The sequence below is a fragment of the Egretta garzetta genome, unplaced genomic scaffold, assembly GCF_000687185.1.
Source record: "Egretta garzetta isolate BGI_Z169 unplaced genomic scaffold, ASM68718v1 scaffold248, whole genome shotgun sequence".
Classification (NCBI taxonomy): Eukaryota; Metazoa; Chordata; class Aves; order Pelecaniformes; family Ardeidae; genus Egretta; species Egretta garzetta.
Window position 1 is genome coordinate 1907416 of NW_009260596.1, and position 20765 is coordinate 1928180.

Consider the following 20765-nt stretch of genomic DNA (forward strand, 5'->3'; position numbering starts at 1 on the left):
AGGGAAAAGTAAATTCCTGATTAAAAACAGTGTGTTACAGAGATACCTCTTTTTTGTGAAGAAACTGAAAGCTTTATGGGCCATTGAAGTGTTCTTAACGGCTTTTGAGCAACGGAAGTGCAGTAAAGATGGAAGCCTTTTTGTTTCTTGCTCTTATTTTAAATTCTGTCTGGGTAGCACATGCTCTGATGCAACCTTAACTGACATAGACCGTCCATTTTCTTAATAATAAACAGCTAGGGTCCTTCTCAGATTAAAATCTAGTCTGAATAGTACTACACTGCATACCCATTGTGCAGCTTTTGCTCTTTTACTTACCTGGAGTATAACAGCATGAAAAAATACCATGCTTTGTTTTAGTAAATTCAGTGGTTTGGTGGATTTATTTTTTTTTAACGTAGGTATAGTTTAAGCTAGATGAGGCAGGTGAAAGAAACACATTTTGCTCATGAAATGGAAAATAGCAGCATTTTTCATAGTCCTTGTTCCTACAGGAGTTTCTTTCCCAATCTTCCATAACCTCTGAAAAAATCTTTCTCTCCTGCACCAGAATTTCTGGGCTTACAGTAGACAGATCTCCATAATGTTAAGAGTTAAATCTCAGCCATGGTTGTCCTCTGACAGGTCCAGTCAAGCTAGTAGATGCTCTGGGCCCAGGCCTCTTAGCATCCCTAGCAGTCTTTAAATATGCAAGAGACTGCAGCAGGAAAGAACTAAATACTCTGTTCTCCATTTTCAGCAAGTGTGGGAAGGAAAAAAAAATTACTGCAGCATAAGACACTTAAGCTAGGCACCAGGTACTAACACGTGGGATCGGTTGCCTAAAGAGACTGTAGGCTCTCTTTCAACTGGAGATTTTTAGGGACAGGTCTGTCAAATATCTGTTAGAAGTAATATTTGTATACATTAACTGTATATATGGACAGATGGACTATATAAGCTTTAGATGTCCCTCCCGACCCTGTATTCTCTAATTAAGTGTTGAAGACTGAAAGCTTAAACACAGTGGTTTTAGGCATTTACTAAAGGAAGCAGGAGGATAGGTCTGATAAGCTCTGAGGGATCCCAGTTGCCAAGGGGATACGCAACGACATAGCATCAAGCAGTCTGCCCAAGCCCACCGACGCAAGAGCCTGAAGAGCAAATCGAACAGATTCCTTCTAGTCTGTCTATGGCATGAGCTCTTCTATTTTGAATTCTTTCAAGAATCCTGCTATTGCTTGCACATGCGCACACACACATACACACAGGCACACATGGATGCTATAACAGAACAGTGACATCGCCTGTTCTAATCTATTTTAATTAGAAAAAGCCCATTAGAAGATTGCCTGCATTATGGCATTAGTGAATGAAAATTAAGATTTATTACCATTGTCAAAAGAAAGGCTCAGAAGACTTGTTTGGTGCCAGTAGCTATTTTTATGCTTTGTTTTCCAATATAAACATCAATTTGAATCTAAGTGTTATTCAAGTATTCATTTCTAATGTAATATATACATATAAAAGCAATCAAAAAATCACCACTCAGCAGAATTAATTTCAAGGTGAACTGTAAAACCGTTCAAAATCCTCCTTACCAGCTGTATAAATTTTTTGAAATCGTCTTTTCTTGACCCTTCAGACCTGTGACTAAAAGAGTAGGGTTAAGAGAATCACAAACTTGGAATTTTTACTTTGTTTTGTTTAATATTTTATGCTGACATTAGTTCAGAGAAAAGTACTGCTGTCACAGTTCGTGTGTGTGTGTGTGTGTGTGTGTGTGTGTATTTAAAAGGTCCCCTACACTATTTGTAACCACGCTGTTAAGCTGATACTGAAGAAAAAGGAAATAACTAATCCATTGTATTTGTCAAAGACAAATGCATAATATAAAGATCTGTGTAAATAAGAACAGTAAATTAGATTTGTGCGGTTCTGTCTTTATTTTAGTGCTGGTAGAATAGCAGTGGTCTTATTAGTGGTGCTAACTTTGTGCTGCTTATAGTGAGAAGCAGTCAGTCAAACTGCAGGGCTTGACAAGCTGTAACGCATGCAGAACTGAAAGAACAGGGATTTAAACTTTATAGAAATTTCAACTACAGCACAGGAGTCAAGAAGCCTTGAATATGTTCCCCAAATTTATGTGGAATGGGAATTAAAGGAGAATAATGGAAATTAATACGAGAATCCATTCTGAATTATTTTCCCCCCCCCCCCCCCCCCCCCCCCCCCCCTTTTCCCTGTCTGTTTTTTTTTTTTTTTTTTTTTCCCCTCCTCCATCTTGTGGTACCATATAATTTTTGATACACTATAGGTTTTTTATAGCTTTTGGCCTGAAGTTTTAAGCTAGTTAAAAGGGTTTTAGGGCTATTTTATGACTTACGGTGTGTGATAGAAGTACTGTGGACTCCCTTTAATGAACCATCTCTTCCTTCCTCCCTGTTGGTTCAATGTCCCTGCAACTCTCTGCAGTTGTTCTGCTGCTTGCCTGGTGCCACAGCAAGAAGATGGGAGTTATTCTCTGGAGCAATGACATGAAGTATTTTACACTGTGTGGTAGCTAGGATGCTTCTTGCTGCAAATTTACTCAAAATATGGACTAAGGACTGTTCCCAGTGAGTAGAACAGCTACAGTTAGCCTGTTTTGGGAGGAAAAAGAATGCCAGTGTTGCGAGCCACGATGGGTCACATCCCCTGCTCTTAGGGGCTGGAGAATGAGCCCTGGCTCTGTTTGGATTACTGGTATGGGAGTAGCTTTGCTGTCTTGCTGCCATGGTGATATGCTCAGCACTTGGAAGAAGCTGCAACAAACAGTTTCTGCAAATATGTTACAGAACTGTAAAATTCTGCATGAGACAACGGTCATCTTAGCAAGTGTGTGAGCCAGACTCATGAAGAAATGGCATAAAGCAGTTTCCCAGATCTGAATATCTCATTATCTTTGGCACTTCTTAGTTTTTCTTGCCAGTAGTATGAGGCAATGAGGCAACATTTTAACATTTTTCACTTAAGTCCTGCTGTGCGTCTGTCTGACTGCAGCCTTACTCCTGGACACCCAAAGACAGTGATTTCTAATTCTTTTCATACGTTGCCATGATTATACCTAGCAGCAGAAAAAAAGGCCAAATTTTATTTATTTCAGAAGTAGGCTTTGCAAATGCTTGAAGAAGATTTTCTTGTGCTGCGTTCTTGTAAGATTTTAGGTAATGTATTAGAAAACACAGATTTAAACATGTATTTGACATGTAAAAAAGTGTGTAATATGCATTATATTTCAAATGCACATATGACCTAAGTGACATATTCAGTGTTACTGTTAGGTAAAAGGGTACATTTCTCACTAAATTTCAGAAAAGTTGTTCCTGTTTGTCTGAAGAAGTTGTTAGCTGTGTTTTAGATTTTCACAGACTGGAATAAAATGCTTATATCTGATTTGATCTGAAATGCGTGAGCTGGTTTCTTTTGGCATGTGCACTAGTTTAGAAGTTTTGGAAGCTTATTTTAAATAGAAAAGTCAGGCCTTTTCTTTATGCATACCGGAAAACATTCTTATTACTCTGAAACTTAATACCTCTTAAACGAAACATCAGGAACAATGGAAATACTATGAAGTTGGTTTTCAGCTGCAAGCATGATGCTGCTTCCTTTCCCTTACGCTTTTCCTCTTTTCCCACATACGTTCCCACTTTCCCATTCGTTTATAAAGCTTTTTTTCTTTATGTGAAATTTTAATTACAGGGCAATAATGAAAATTAAGAAAATAACTATGGCAACAGAAGTTAACTTTTACATTTTTATGTATATGTGTGGTTTTGCACAAATTTTCTTCAGTAGAAAAATACACATTATACGTGTTTGAACATTTGGTGTCAGAATAAAATATACTTTACATTCATGCAGCTATGTAAATTGCATGTCAAGATATTGTCTTTAGGAAGTTTACACAATTGTATCTGATTTAGTACTGCAGAATTTCATATTGTAGAATAAGTTAGTGCTATGCCATGTTTTAATATTTAACCTGAGCTGTGGAGAGCATTGCCTGTCATATTGAGCAACAGTCTCCCGTTGTTTCCTTGAATCCCATCTATCATCTGTGAATTTGTTTTCTGTACACTGTAAGTACTGTGGGGCAAGGACTTGCCAAAGTGTCTCAGTTGCTGTGACAGTCGGGTAACAATGTCAGTTACTTTGTGTGGCAAAAAACCAAAATGACTTTGCTCTTCAGTGTTCTTGCAATGACATGTTTTATTTCAGCCAAGCACAACAAAACTCTCAAGACTTTTGAGTGCCATCCTAAGTGTGTACTTTATCTGTGAGGCGCAATCAGAAAATACATAGTTAATGTCAGAATCATTATTTTAATGCATAATGCTTTCCTTGTGGTACAAACAGAAAACAGTTTAAATTATGAATATTATTTGCGACGTGAGTTTTTTAACATCTGAGAGATTTAAAATACATCTCAAGGTTATACCTGAAGGAGAACTTTGAGAGTGTTTTCATCTTGAGGTATGTTACATGTTGACAGCTATGGCAGTAAGATCTTCAAAGAATTTTAGATCTTATGTAAAAGTTTTAGAGTCTCAGGTCATTGACTGGAATGTGCTCACACCATTAAAATTTTTTTAATCTTAATCTCTTTCAGTCCCAGCAAAGATGCATTGTGATCTTTGCACTGGTATGCTGCTTTGCAATTCTGGTTGCACTGATATTTTCGGCAGTGGATATTATGGGAGAAGATGAGGATGGACTCTCAGAAAAGAACTGTCAAAATAACTGTCGGTAAGAGGTAACAAACAAAACTTCTCTTTTGGGGTGGACAAGAACATATGTTGCATAACGGCATGCAGTAATTACCATAGTCCTGTGGTGTAAGTGGGAAGAGTAGGTAAGAGAGGAAGAAATGGTTTCTTCTTTTGAATTTCTGGTTTTGGAGGTTGGTTTGACAAAATAAAGCACACTTTTTGAAGTTATTTTTAGCAGTATGTTTTGAGCAAGACCCTTGTGTTATTTCAATTATTTTGTAAGCCTGGGTCAAAGCCCATTAAATTTCAATAAATGTACTGAGGTGGCTCACATAGTTCACAATTCTGTCATGTCTGCCTTTCATCGAGAGCTTTTTTTCTTTTTGCAGGAAGGTCACTGATCACTTTTGACCCAAGACTGCTGCCCCTTTTATATAGGGGGACCTCTTACACATTCCTGTTTGTCGCACTCCCCTAATAGACACAGTGGCTTGCCTAGGGACTGTGAAGAAAATTAGTGATACAGTCAGAAAAACTGGAGTACTGACTATGTTGCATTAAGATTTGCCTCAGACACCAGCCACGGTTGTGTATATCTTTTAACTTGAGATTTAAGTAGGTGATTAGATTTTTTTGGGGTCTTTCATTTCCAGACTGTGAATTTCCTTTTGCTGCTCCTCACTGTCACCTTCCTCCATGAATCTGTTCATCAGTGACGACCAATGTTTTTCCGGCATGGTAATGTCCAAGGTCCTCTTTGGTCCAACATTAAAGCTGATATAACAAACATTTGTAGTCTTCATTCACAATTGTATTCAGCTTTTTTCAAGGCTTTAAATTGGATGTAGAGCACCCTCTCTGGTTAATTTTGTGGAAAAACAGTAATCCTTACAAAACTTCTCAGAAATTCATTCTAATCTATCAGGGAATTGCTGGTGTGGGAAGGGGCCTCTGGGGATCTTCCAGTCCATCTGCTGCTCAGAGCAGGGTCAGCTACAGCAGGTTGCTCAGGGATGCGCACAGTCAGACTTTGCGTAGCTCCAAGGATGGATGCCACAGCCTTCCTGGGCAACCTGTTCTGCTGTTTGTACGGAATCTACCCAGCTACCAATGGCTGGGTATATAGTGAGGTGGAGGTAATTGTTATTTATTTTTTAGAATAATGTAATGAAAAATCAATGTTTCTTTGAGCCTTTTCTCCTTATTTTCGCTATTCTTTGTTGATGTTGTGTGAAAACTCTTTGGGGACAGTGCCTTTCTATACTGCACCTGTCACAGTGCAGTCAGCAGCAATTCACAATCCAGGAAATTGGATGTTTTTGCAATTATACTGGATTTACACAATATTTTTTACATGATGCTTAAAAAAAAAAAAAAAGGGAACAGGAAGATATTCTTTAAATTTGTAGCTTCTTTCAAATAGGACATACCTGCAGCACCAGGTAGCTTTGTCTTGAAACCAACCATCCTTCTGGGGCTGTTTTTCCAGCATTGTTTTCTTTTTGCAAAATGGCTTGGCCCTAAGCTATTCACTTTCTTGTACACCTAGAGTTCTGGGCAGCCTTCTAATATCTTTGAATTTTCTAGAGTTCAGCTAACTTTCCCCATCAGGGTCTTAGGTATTCTTCACTGTTGCCTTCCAAAATATCTCCATGTGTGAATCTTTGACAGAACTAGGTCAGATGAGGGGAAAGTCTTTCTGCTTATTGGCTTCAATGTGCTGCACATGACTTCAACACACACCACAACTACTGCACCATGTTCTTCTATTAGTTGTAGCAACTAATGGCTTCCATTTTTTCTGGGTAGCTGCATAGGCCTAGCCAAGGAAGAACTTAATATTCTTCACTTTGTGTTCTTAAAATGGAAAAAAAAAATCAGAGTAGGAGCGATGTACAGTGCTATGGAAAACAGAGATATTATTTTTTCCATGTGTAGGAGATGAATTGCTTTTGTCTCTCTGTGTGGGTTACACCAATCTGCCTTTCCAAAGAATACTCTCCTTTGCTCAGTTCTTTGTTGGTTGGCATGTGTTGCTCTTGCCTCTCCTGCACTGTGTTAGAGGAGCCTGGGAATAAACCCAGCACATTGACTTTAAACATAAGAGTCAATGAAACCGCTCTGCATTTATAGTGATAAAAGTGATCACAGATCCCAACTCTATTTTTAAGGTGCCTTTCACAGAGTGATTCAAATGCATGATCCAGCTCCTAATGCCTGAACCAGCAGGCACATCAATGCTGTGTGTATAAACTGCCTAAACCATTTCTAATAACAGTATCCAAGTGCTGGCAGCTGCTACCTGCTAACATTGAATCCTTCTCTACATGATGAAACTGGGCTCCTTTATGTAATAAATATATTGCAGACTTAACTGAAGTGCTTTAAGATCAATTGCTGCCCGTGGCATATATTTAGTACTTGGGATAAGCACTTTTAACAAGTAAGACAAGAATTATTGAATTCTTATATTTCTGCTGGGTGAGTACTTCCACTGAAATTCAGGAACAGGCGCTTACATTTGCAGGATGTGCTGAAGCAGAATGGTAATAGATGGCCTTTTTTTTTTTTTTTTTTAGATTAAATGAACGTCAAATACAAGTTTATGTATATGATCCTAGAATTCTTTTTTGTTTCTAATTGATAAAATTTGTGAAGAAGCTTGATGGGAAAGGATGCTATTGATTTGAGAAGAACTTCACTGATGGTTTGTTTAAGGCTTCCGTCTTCTGAAAATCAATTCATTTCTGTCTTTTTATTTGAAAGGAAAATATGTCTAGCTGTGGTCTAGAGTAGTTCTTTGGCTAGAAATTTTTTGAGCTTATGCCAAAAAATAGCAAATGAGAATTTTTTAGAGAAAGAGAGAAAGTTAAAGAAAGACATTTTTAGAAGTCTAGAGCTTTTTGTAGCCAGAGAGAGGAATCATTGAGGTGTGATGTAAGCAGTATTTTACAGTAAAGCCTACATCTTTCTTTGTCATTGTGATTGTATTGTTCATGAACACAAATGCAGCCTTTCTGATCTTCTTGTTGTAATTCAACATGAGGCTCCTCTTCTCTTAATCATTCCTTAAACTCTTACTACATAAGGAATACTTACTGCATAGGTTGCCAAAAAGACCTTTCTCTTTACTGATGTATTTATTTCTCTTGGGGGCTTTGTAACAAAAACAAATCAGAGAAGTGGAAAAGCAGGCTTTTTTGCATGTTTTCACCAATTACTGAAGGGATTGTTGCCATCCATCTAAAAGAGTGCATAGGAAAGAGCACTTTTAGAAGAAATGAAAATATGTTTGAAAATAAAGTTATGAATTATGATTTGTAATCTTTGAGCTTCTTGCTGAAAAACTCGGCTTATGAGCCTATGGTTGAGAATTGAAATGCATCTTGCCTTATAGGTCATTTATGACTACCACAAGGTGAAGTCAGATTTCTGTAGGCTGCAAACCATTTCCCATTTTGTTTTTGTTATACAGACAGAAGAACTTGATAGTCAATAATATTGAGTAGAATATTCAAGATGAACTTGAATATTTGAGATTTAACTAAGAAATTACTAAAATCAAATTTTTTGTCTTTTGACATGTAGATACAGAAACTTACATTTTTTCAGCTTGCTTTGCATGTTGTAATCCAAAAATACAAATATGTAATTTAAAAGAATTGATGACCCTGTCCTAATAATTGAGGGCAAGTGTTAGGGTAAATAAATGTACTTACCAGATTAATTACCAAGCACTGCTGTAAAAATTACTGTGTCTTATACTGATAGATACATTGCAATTCAAATAAAGAGCCAGGGCGAGATGGAGGAAGGTCTGTAAAATTTATCAGGCAGACAAATTCTATCTTCAGAATTGAAATTATAATCTGAACTCTACTGACTGGAAAACTGTATTGGTTTAGATTAAATAATGCTGTTTGTGCTTACTTACACTGTGCCATACAACTTTCATACTGTGAATTGTATGTGGAGAGACTGGCTGACTGAAAGGACAAGATTTTGGGGGTTTGGGGGTTGTTTTGTTCTGGTTTGTTTTTTGCATCTGGACCAGGTCTGCTAAGAGGCAGCTTTTCACTTCAGAGGGTGCTGTACACTCTTGGCTTCTTTCTACAAAATTTGATTTCAGAATGCTGGACTTAAAAAATAGAAATGTCTTTTGACCCTTCTTACTAAAAGGAATGTCAACTGATTGACATTTGAAGGAACAAAAAAAGTAGTAATGACTGTGAAAAGTTGCAGTTTTGCGGTTTGTGCTTGGTATGGGATACAAATAATACTCTTGAGACATCCATGTTAATGTTGCTAGACAGCTCTCATGGAAGAGACTGGTTAATAGGATATACTTAGCAGCCTGGGAATTTTGCCTGTCTTGCTGTGGTTCCATTAGACACTGCATCTATAAAATTAGATTATTGTAATTTGAAAACAGTACTTTCTAGTGGCTGATCCATTGTGAATAGATCTTGGCTAGCCTCTGACGTAACATTGGTCAAGACTTACTTGGCTTTGTTGAAACTGGCTGGTAAACTCTAAAAATGGCAATCTGGGAAACGGAAGAAATTACAGCTATTGAGAGGGTGGTCTCTGTTATACAAAGTGTTTGAACCAAGGTCATTTTGATTTATTACCAGTTACTTCGGCTGTTCAGTATGCCTCTTCTCCTGCTTGTTGCTGCTGATAGTCATGCTAGGGTTCCTGCAGAGCTTGCACATGCCCTTAATTATGCTTGTCTCACTGCCTTTTCCAATATCCATTGAAGCGGTAGTAGCAGCTGGCATAGCTCCTGCTTCTGGCTGTGATTTGGCCCTGTCTCTTAAAAGGGGCTAAGGAACAGCAAGATGGAAAAGAAAGTGATAGTAGCTACTTTCCATGGTTCCCAAGTTTAGGGTGTACTAAAACTGTTGTCATAATGATTTTTTTTTGACTTTTGTTTTTGCCTTTCTCTGATGATAATTGGAGGATTTTCTTGTTTTGTGTACATGTGTTCAAGGTGGATTGTCTTGCATTCTGTTCCAGTGACACAATTTTGCTGTTTTGATTATTTCTCTTGTCCTCAGAGTAATCTATCATAAAGGCACTTGTTCTTCTGTGTTTGGATTTGTGTTGGAGGAATTTGGTTTTCTGTCTGACATGAGTGACAAAGCTATTTAGTTCCCTTGGTGATTGTAGGGAGGCCAATTCTGCTACATATCAACTTGGTGGGGATACTTAGGCAGTGTTTGTGTTTGCTTTGGAAATGGTTTGGTTTTGGATACGGATTTGTATCCTCTATAATTTTGATGTCCTGCAGAGGAGCTGAATCTTCCTGTGGAAATGCTAAGCTTTAGATTTCAACAGTACCCTGCAGCACTGAGTTCCAGAGATTAAATCTAGCTGTATACAGTAATTATTTATATTGATCAGTTATTATGTGTCACATGTGTTGCTTTCAGTTTCATAGATGCTTCTTTATTCTCAAGTTGTGAGAGAGAGCCCACAATTGGAGTCCACAATTGATTTTTTTTTCTATTGCTTTATAAATATTTTCTTCAATTCCTCTCTGCTATTTCACCAGCACCATTTTGCAGCACTATTAAGCAAGCATACTGCAGCACATGCTTACGTTGGTTTACCTTGGAAGTGCTTTGCCCCTAGCTGATTGTGGGGGAGATTTTCTCTGTGCTGCGTGGGTTCTGAACATAGCGAGGTTTATATTGACTGATTTCTATTTAATAAACAAACTATGACAGGCATAATAATTAAATGTCTAAACAGAACAGGATGCTCATATTTTGAAAACAAGCCTGTTAAAGAGCAACTGAAGATTTCTATTTACAAAACACTTATGCCACTCAGCATAAAAATGCCTTCTGTCAACATGATGGACGAGGGGATCGAGTGCACCCTCAGTAAGTTTGCAGGCAACACCAAGTTGGGTGGGTGTGTTGATCTGTTTGTGGGTAGAAAGGCTCTACAGAGGGATCAGGCCAAGCTGGATCAATGGGCCAAAGCCAACTGTATGAGTTTCAACAAGGCCAAGTGCTGGGTCCTGCACTTGGGTCACAACAACCCCATGCAATGCTACAGACTTGGGGAAGAGTGACTGGAAAGCTACCTGGCGGAAAAAGACCTGGGGGTACTGGTTGACAGCCGTCTGAATATGATCCAGCAGTGTGCCCAGGTGCCCAAGAAGGCCAACGGCATCCTGGCTTGTATAAGGAATAGCGTGGCCAGCAGGAGTAGGGAAGTGATCGTGCCCCTGTACTCCGCACTGATGAGGCCGCACCTTGAATACTGTGTTCAGTTTTAGGCCCCTCAGAATAAGAGAGACACTGAGGTGGTGAAGCATGTCCAGAGAAGGGCAGCAAAGCTGGTGAAGGGTCTGGAGCACAAGTCTTATGAGGAATGGCTGAGGGAATTGGGGGTGTTTAGCTTGGAGAAAAGGAGGCTGAGGGGAGGCCTTATTGCTCTCTACAACTACCTGAAAGGAGGAAGTCGCGAGGTCGGTGTTGGTCTCTTCTCCCAAGTAACAAGTGATAGGACAAGAGGAGATGGCCCCAAGTTGCGCCATGGGAGGTTTAGATTGTATGCTAGGAAAAAATTTTTCACTGAAAGGGCTGTCAAGCATTGGAACAGGCTACCAAGGGAAGTGGTTGAGTCCCCATCCCTGGAGGAATTTAAAAGACAGGCAGATGTGGAGCTTAGGGACATGGTTTAGTGGTGGACTTGGAAGTGCTAGGTTAACAGTTGGAGTTGATGATCTTAAAGGTCTTTTCCAACCTAAACAATCCTATGATGACTGTTGTCCTCTTGTTTTGGGGTGATGGACAGAACGAGCTATAAAACCACTTAATTTTTAAGATGATCTCTATTTGCAGTCATTTTTATTTTTACATCAAAAAAAGAATACCCTTACAATTGAGGTTTCTGTGGCTGGACGCTGCAAAGAGCTGGTGGACTTCCTGCAAAGGCATTCAACATTCTGAGCCAGAGAGGGAAATCAGTAATTCAACAAACTTGCACAGGAGGAAGGTCTACTTTTCCTACTTTTCCTTTTTCATTTTTAAAAATGTATTTTAATGGAAAAGATACTGTATTAACAGTTCCTTGATATCTGTACAGAGTAAGAATTTTTTTTTCCTCTGTTCCTGCACTGATACAAAAAAAGGGTCAATTTGTTTTGCATTTACTTTCAGCTATAAAGAACATCTTCACAAATTAAAAAATCAGTGCCAAAACTAATGATCTGTTTAGATCTTACTCTGCTTGCATTGCTGCCAGTAGATAGTTCATCATTAATCACATCATATTGAATAGGTCTGGGCTTCAATTCCTTCTGTTCAAATGCACAAACCATTCTTTTTCTCCTACTTTTTGTTCAGTTAAATCTAATGGTTTCCTCTGGAGTTGAAGACAGAGTGCTTTAGAGTCTCCTTAAGGCAGCTTATCCTGTCATGCTAACCTTTGTTTAGGATGCAATACAGAGATTGACATATTTTGTGTTCTTGGAAGTTATATATTTAAGTATGTGTTTGTTTCTTCTTTCATGACTTTGAATTTGTGAACTCTCATTGGAGAAAATATTCCAACCTTAATAGAAATCAAATTCCAATGACTTAAAGATCCCTGAGTAATGCAGGTGGCATAAAGGAACACTTTGTGTGCTAGAGTAGCCTTTCTCTCCAGTTTGCTGGCTTTCTCTATGATCAAATGTATCTTTTTTTATCTTTTATTTTCTTTTTAATTTAATGTATTCAGAAAACCGACATGACTTCATCCCAGCAGGACTCATAAGATTCTCAAGGTCACTTTCTTCACCATGTTGTAAGCCTGCTCTAAACAGAGTTGTTAAATCTGAAATTACTGGTCATTGTCATGATCTTGAAGACTGATTAGCAGAATTTCACAGAGGTTTTTATTCTGCCTGGTGAGAATAGCGATCCAACTTAATAAAGCTCCCTGATAAACCGTTCTTCCTTTCCCTTGTCTGAAAGGCATTAGAAGTCGTTAAAATTTTCGTAGAATCTGTCTGAATTCATGCTCTGTTTCAGAGTGACTTGTTTGTTCAGCCACGGCTGAATTTGCCTCAGATCCTAGCAAGAAGCTGTTCCAGTGACACCATTTATTTTTAATTGTTTCTCCACCCTCAAAGCAGTATACAAAAAAAGGTACTTATTACCCTGTCATCTTACAATAGATGTGTTGAGTTCTGTGTCTAATCCTATGATGGTACAGTAAGTGTCCTCTCGGCTACTGTGATTTGATACTCCTCGAGTACAAGTGTAATGTGCTAGAGGCTGCCTTTGGTGACCTGCTGAATACACGGCTGGATCTGCCTCCCAGAGCACCAGGGCAGCGCCACAGTTACAAATAAGCAGTTGTGATGCCTGCTGAAGCCTGAGCATTATGCCAGAGCTGTTGGTATTGTTTGGCTGGGTGGGCTCGAGCTGGCTGTCTTTCTCAGCCACGTGCAGCACACTTTGCCAGTTGTAGCACTGAGGTTGTAGTCAGACAGCAGTGGTTTGTGGTGTTAATGCCCTGCAGAGAGACATGGAGGAGAATTGATGGTTGAAGTTTGTTAGGTCTGTTTTTTTCAGATGCTCTGTGCATGTTTCAGGAAAATATACTTAGGTGAAACTTTCGGCATTGTCCTTGTTATTCTGCACATTTTCTTCCTGGTTGGTTTTCCTCATACTAATATATGGGTTTTGATATAGGTGGAGCCAGAGGCATCTCTCTATGGTCTCTCATATGGTCTCCCGATGTCCATGTCTCTCTAGTTAGTCACAGTATCACTGTCTGTGAGTAATGCTTTAGATACAAAGTACTCTTGTGTGTTGGGCAGCTGAACCTCTCTGTTTATGACTTTTGTTAAATCAGGAAAGTATGAGTATGGTTCCTTTATTCAGCTTACATCCTATTGTCTTAACCAAGAGGAAAAAATGCATTGGAGGTCTTGATTCATTTTACTACCATTAGTGGTTTTTCGTGTTACTTTTTAGTTTTTTTCCGTAATGAATTTGCTTCCTGAGTGGAGAACAAAAAAATAATGCACAAATACAAGCCCTGGCATCTGCCAGATGAAATTCCTTATCTGTCATTTATTCTCTATTTAATGACCAGTCCTTTCCAGATAAGACTACTGCAAAATTATCATACAGCTCAAAGGGAGTTTTCAAGACTGATAGCATCATAATTTGGTATGTTCAAATCTGGTTTCTTCACACACTAAGTATTGAAATGGCTCTAAGAGCCATCAGTGATTTGCATGCCTTCTGGTATGAGAGGGAGGATTCATCTTGCCTCAGACTAAACTTCTGATGGATGTTTAATGGCACGTTAAAAGTGTTGGCTTTGACTTTTTACTGTTTTTTCTAGATCTGCTTGGAACCCTAGGAATAAATATGTTGTACTCATACATATGACCACAGGTGATAATCTGATATGTTTTGTCAGTTTGGCTGGTATATAGCTAATTGATCTTCACTGATATCCCAAAATATTTCTTAAAAAAAACCTGTTGCGAAAATAAAATGAGTTTTTAGTTTTCTTTGTTGCCATTTATGAAATACCTCCTCAAGTCAGCTGGACTTGAATTGGTCTCTAAAACAATAAATTTTAGAGCTCAGCTTCTATTGGCTGAGTATAGCAGAAAAATGCAGTTTTACCAATGGCTTAGCAAAATATGAAAACGTGTAAGCTTCATAACTAATCACAAAACTTTAAAGAAAGAGTGAATGTACCACCAGCATAAGGAAGGCAGGCACTATTTGGTTTTTGTTCAAACACTGTCAAAACCACTAGTCCTTTTTTCACCCTTTTTTGGGTCACTTGTATCAGCTTGGCAGTTGCATGTTTTGCAGTTCATTACAGATGCTGGTGGAGAGTAGACAGACTTACGGTTTAATAAAGGCACCAGAGGATGCTAGGGGTGACGTATTACAGGCAATGGAGGCTGAAGTGCTGGACTAGTGTCTTCTCAAGCATGCAGACAGCGCTACTGGGATGGCAACAGTCTCCAAGAGCTGCCGCATCTGGTGTGTTTTACAGATGTATGTGAGCCACCTTAAAGATACCCTGAACACCTTCCGGTTTTGGGCAAAGACAGGCTGCCACAACCTGGAGCCAGTCCATCACTATAGCAACTTTGGGGAATGGTATGGGAAAGCAGTAGACGTATAACCTCTGTATGACATCACACAAACTATTCTTTTTCCTAGTGACTCATCTGTGTGTGTGTGAAAAGAGTTGTTCAGGACTGGCTAGAAGGGGAAAAACAGCAAGGGGCTCAAAGTTGCTCTTGAGAAGAATCACACAAATATCTGGGATGAGCAGCCAAGTGATTCTGTGTCAGAGGTACTGCTCTGGGCATGTGCACGTGGTAGTGCTCCAGCTAGAAATGTTTCTAGTACTTGATATTTTCAGGGCTTTTTTGAGAGTCAGGATGCTGCTATTAAAATATATTCCATAGACTTCCCTGTACAGAGTAATTACCCGTTAATAACTCAGTTAATGCTTTCTGCTAAAATCTGAAAGGGTGGGGGTTTGGGTTCTTGGTTTTTTTGGATTCTTTACTTTAAGTGCATGAGACTAAAACATTGTTTTAGTAGAAATAAAAGTACTACTTTACCAAGCTACATAGCTTGTGTCCATTTTGGAAAGAGGTTCTATCACTTTCTTAATCTTGGCCAGAAATTCACCCATCAATCTTCCTTTCCTCTCCACCCCCCCCAAATTTTAACTTGAACGTGACAAGTTTTAACAGATGCAATTTTAACCAGATGCAATTCTATGTGGACTAAACTTAATTACCCTTTTCATAACAAAAAAACCCAAAACCAAATAAATACCTAAAAGCAACAGACAATAGTCAAACCTATCTTAGTGCTCCGAAGGTGTCCTGGAACACTTCCATAAAATCTTACTTCTGTAATTTGAGTGCTGGCAATGTCCTTTGGGAATGGATACTTTGAGTACTTTATTCTTTTCATCTGTGGATTTTTATTACCATTCCTACCTTGACTACATCTGCTGAATTTGCAGTGCTGATTTCAAATAGTTGCTGACTAAAGGTTTTAGCTTGGATTTTCCTTCATTGTTTTGCAAAGTAGTCTTGTTTGTTCTTGTTGGGCAGGAAGGGAGTTAATTAAGCTTAAGGGATTGTTGCATTGTGTAAATGTCAACATCATAGAATATCCTTTTGTTCCTATTCTGAGGAATAGAGCTTAGAAGATTCTCATTAAAGTATTGTTAGCACCATAAAATCATGTTTATTTATGAGGAGAAATATCATCTTGATTCTTGACTGGTTTCTACAACTGTGAACTAACACGTTTATCCATCCCAAGTCACACCAAGATAATCGGGGCCTTTTAGAAAGATACATGGGGCAAGAGAAAAGAAGGTAGCAATCATTTTCCCACTTATTCTGTATTGATATATCATTATTCAGTCCAAATCAATGTTGCTATTTACAGTTACAAAGTGGACGTATAAGGTGATCGGTGCTTGTGTGGAAGGAAATACAAGGACAGCATACATTTTGTCATTTAAAAAGAAGTTCTAAATGTCCCTGTAGTATTTATTTGTAATATTCAGGCCTGAAAAAAAAGGTTTTGTATGGACTTACATGGTCACAAGCTGAATGCAGAAATAAAATAAAAAACATCTTGCCACCTAATTAATGTATATGACAGTGGCTGTTTATACAATATTTGTTGATCATCTGAGAGGCTCGGTGAAGTTGCTATGTTAGGATATTTTGCTGTGGCAAATACTAATGGGTTGCTGCTCAGATGAGCTGAACAGACATAACCCAGCTAATGAGGGGCTTGTGTTGCTGCTATGCAGCTTTGTACAGGACTCTGACTAAGTACCTCCGCTGATAAATTTTAGATAATTTGAAAATCAAGGTAACTGTATTTGCCCAAGACTTAAATATGGTGCAAACAAAGGAAAGGAGCCGAGATTCTTTCCAGGTACTGAGTCAGTGCTTGCTGTGTTATGTTGGGAAGTCTGAGCTCCTGATTCCTGACTGGTGTGCAGTATGCATACCATAAAATATGTGAGGAAAAATGGCAGATTTTAAATTTAGAAGTTCCATGTTAACACCAGCAACAGCAGCTGGATTTCCTTAGGCATGACAGGGGCAAGAATGGCATTGTCCGAGTTGAGGGTGCCTTATGGTCCTCATCTCTGTTAGAAAGGAAACTGCCTGCTGGGATGTGGAGCTTCTCCAGCTGCCATTTAGGTATATATTGCCTGGAATGACTGTCAGGAAACAGGCACCTGATATGAGGCAAAATCTTGTGTGTTACTGTATCTGGAAGACTTTTTCTAACAACATTTATAGATAGTGAATCTTGAAAACATTAGCTTAGAATTAAGAATGTATACACAAAGAAGCTGTTAAGAAAACAAACTCAGTAGGAAATTGTGAGTAGAGTACTACTGCAGCATCAAACTACAATGGAGATATTTAGAAGAACAGAAATAAAAGCAAGCCCAACATTTGCATCTTCCTGGTGAGGGGGCAGAAATCTAATGGGCAAAAGGTGATTAAATAAAAACAAAATTGGCTGGTCCTTTCTCAAAACTAATGACAAAATGAGAGGGGGAAAATAGTACTTTTGGTAACTAAAACTGGGGTTTAAAAAGAGTTTCTCTTCTGATGGTGTCCTTGTCCTTTCATGTCTAGAGATTCTGTGAGCTTTTTGAAATATGTAGACAAGGCAATTGTGTGGGGTTTTCGATAAGCATATCCTGTAGATCTTCAATTACAGTACAGTAGTGAACAGAGAAAACTAAATGATGTAGTGTCTCTTGGTTAATAGTATATATTGCATTCTAGATAATAAACAGCAATGCCAGATAAATTTCTTATTCTAGATTCAACAGAATTGGGTCACAGTGTTTCTTTTTTTGGTAGGAGCTTTGTAATAGGTACCTCATCTTTCCTCATTTCAATTCACCTCAGATCCTCAGGATCCTCATATTTTCATACTTTACCCTTCAGCATCTAGCTGTCTACAGTGTGATAAAGTGAGCTACAGATCTGGTCTTTACAGGGGTGAGGTTTTAAAATTTTTAAGGGACTGAGCGATGTAACACCTTGGTGGCAGGAAAAGGACAGAGGCGCTGTGGTTGTGTCGCACAGGCAGGACACTGGCTGGCACTAATGGGGGGAGTAGTATGCCTCTCATCAACTCCAAATCTGAGAAGCAAGACAGATTTCAAGAAGTTTAAGTGTGAGTGTGAATGTTTTGAATAATGAATGGTGGTGTGTTAAATTGTTAATACCTTGTATATACAATCTCTGACATGAAGTTGTTGCTGTTACTGCTAGTGTGGACTTCGTTTTCTCTTAGCTTACACTCTGATAAAATTTTGTCATGCAGTAAAGATGATTTCTCATCGCTTTCTTATTTTTATGGCTTTTTAAAATTTCCTTTCCTTCCCCTTGACAGACAGCTGTAACTTTGTTTTCCCCTCTCTCTTTCCTTACCTTGTTGCTTAGGTTTAGTTTGGTGAGGTTGTGACAGTGTGCTTGCGCTTCCCTTGAACTTTTCCTTACAAGCCTTTTTGTGGTCCTCCCCTATCCCCCAGTGGTTTAGGAAGTGGCATAAACTCCATTCCTTGGAATGTTTTCAGACTCCCTCCTACACACATGCCTAGAACTATCTCAAGTCTATATTCGGAGAGAGAGAGTGTCTCAAAGATAAATCTATGTTGGCCACAGTGCTGCAAATATCAAACAAATCCACAGTTTTAGGTATTAGTATAACTAAGAGAAGAATTTGGTTAACTAGTTAAGAAATGTTTTGGTGTAATTATTAGAAGACTGTCATAAGATAGTTAATCCATTGAATATGCTTATGTGATCTTAGTTTTATTAGACTTGAAATCAAAATACGTAAGCTATTCTACTCCTGTGAAGGGTTATTTTTTTCTGACTGCAGTTAGGAGACTTTAATAAGGTGTGCTGAAACAGCAAGGCAGGCTCTTCTTGGGTTGGACAAGGGACGTCTTTTGGGGGGAAATATGTAGGGTTAGTGTTTAACTAAGAGACCTCATGAAGAAAGAGTGCTATTCCGCTTTTAACAGAAGGGAAAGTGCATTTGACCCCTTACTTGGACTTGGATTCTTGGTCTTAATTCACCCTTTGAAACTGGAAGTCCAAGTGCTGGATGGCTCCCTCGATGAAGGGCAGGTCATGGTATTACAATCCTCTTAGGCCAGCCACCGCAGCCTGAAGCTCTTCTAGAGACTGCACACGCTGACTAGCTTCTGGTGTTACTGCTGCCTCTCACCCTGCCTCTTACTTTTACATTGAGGTAAAGTCCTTTGAAGAAGCACCTTTAAGCCAGACACACTGCTGTCCCCACCTCCAAGTGGAAACCTGGGATGCCATGGTTTTCTGATTTTGCTCTGGCTTGCTTTCTCAAAGTGCATGCCGTAGTTACGCCAAAAAGATCTGTGACTTAAAACCCATATACTAGGTACAGCTTTTGCAAGTTGAAGTTGCAACTAGCTATACTTCTGCTCTTTCAGAGTCCTTACAGCAAGCTGCTTCTTTTGTTAAGCTCAAGCAAACAAATAAGGATTTTAACGTCCATTGCTACACAAAGCCCATGGATCACAAAGGGCCTTTGTCTTGGCGTGCTTATTTGGAGGTGCAAGCTGCTTTTTGAATTTTCTGTGGAGTGTAAAGACTGGCCAGGTCAGCTGGTTTCTCCTGCCTCAGCACCCTCAGGCACTTGTCTCCCAGCAGTCTGCTGTGAGAATCCGCTGACCGTCTCTCAATTCTCCCCACACAGCTGCAAAAGCCATTAGAATGTTTTAGTGCTGACAGGCAGAAATGCTGTAAAAATGCAAATTTTCTTCTGCTGAAGGGCAAGATGCCAAGAAATGCTTTTAAAAACATTTCACTGCTGAATAAGGGTTTAGGGGAGTTGATGCAGCTGGAATGCAGAGTTTTAAGAAATGGGAGAGACACTTATACCACCACCAAGATCCCTAGGATTTTGGTTCTTCGGTCACTTTAGGACTTTGACACAGAGTGTTTAGAGTGTTTGCTTTCTGTACTTCTTTTTTTTAACACAAAATAATGGGCTCTGTTAGTGCCCAAAGGAAAGACTGCTTTGTAGGCTCCAAAATGGCACTGCCTGATCTTCACCTGCCTAAATGCTATACTTAGAAGCTCTACAGAAAAGCCCAGGATAGAAGGGTCAGCTTTCAGTCAGCAGATATTTTAACTCCTTGTGCACATTAACGCTCTGTAGAGCCATGGCCAGGTGAAATGCACAGTTGCACCCTTGACTCTGTCAGCGGAGTACTGAGCTGGAAACATTGTTTTGTTTTTTCTTTAAAAGCAAGACAATTTAATGAAAATAATGGTGTTTTCTGTTGCAAAAGAAATAGATGGTGAGTGCTTTGTCTGGATTTTGGAACAGGCTCTGGCCGTTGATCAGAAAAATTAAAAATTATTTTTCTTTCATCTCTCAGCTGAAAAACTATAGTGGCTGCATAACGGTTGATATTCCAGACTATTTTGAAGGATGTTTCTTCCCGTAACCAGGGGCTGAAAAAAGGGAGGAGTTGATTATATTTCTACTTTTTCCCACTGTAATAATGTACTTCCTATATCAACAATGCAATAATTTCATCTTCTGTTTGTCCTCCTTTGCACTGCACGGGCTGTTCAGGCGTAATGTGCATGCTACGCTCTCTGGCGTGTGGTCACCTACATTGAACCTACTGTATTTGTGTTACTGTATTTCATCTTAGCTTTCAGTTTTACATCAGATGATACATAATGAGGACAGGTAGGATTAGCCCTTTGTACTTCAGCCAGTTACTTTCTCTGAAGATTGTCATTACCCCCTTCAGAATGTTTTACACAAGTACAAATAATAAACTAAAATAATGTCTTTTCTAGGTACTTGCTCATAATACTGCTGAAGTGCATACGGAGTGTTTCACGAGCATTGCTTGATTCAGCAGTATCAAGAAACAGTAGCTCTTTGTAGTAAAGTTTTTGTAGTGATCTCAACA

The 20765-nt window shown here is 38.9% G+C and overlaps 1 protein-coding gene across 1 annotated transcript in view; it reads left to right on the top strand.

The window, feature by feature from the left end:
- The window catches only part of PLD5 (phospholipase D family member 5), a 185793-nt gene that overhangs the window by 74037 nt on the left and 90991 nt on the right, over window positions 1-20765 (top strand). Inside the window, 1 exon segment of the mRNA XM_035900260.1 lies at window positions 4631-4767. Within this exon segment, the coding sequence (XP_035756153.1) occupies window positions 4631-4767 (137 nt within the window).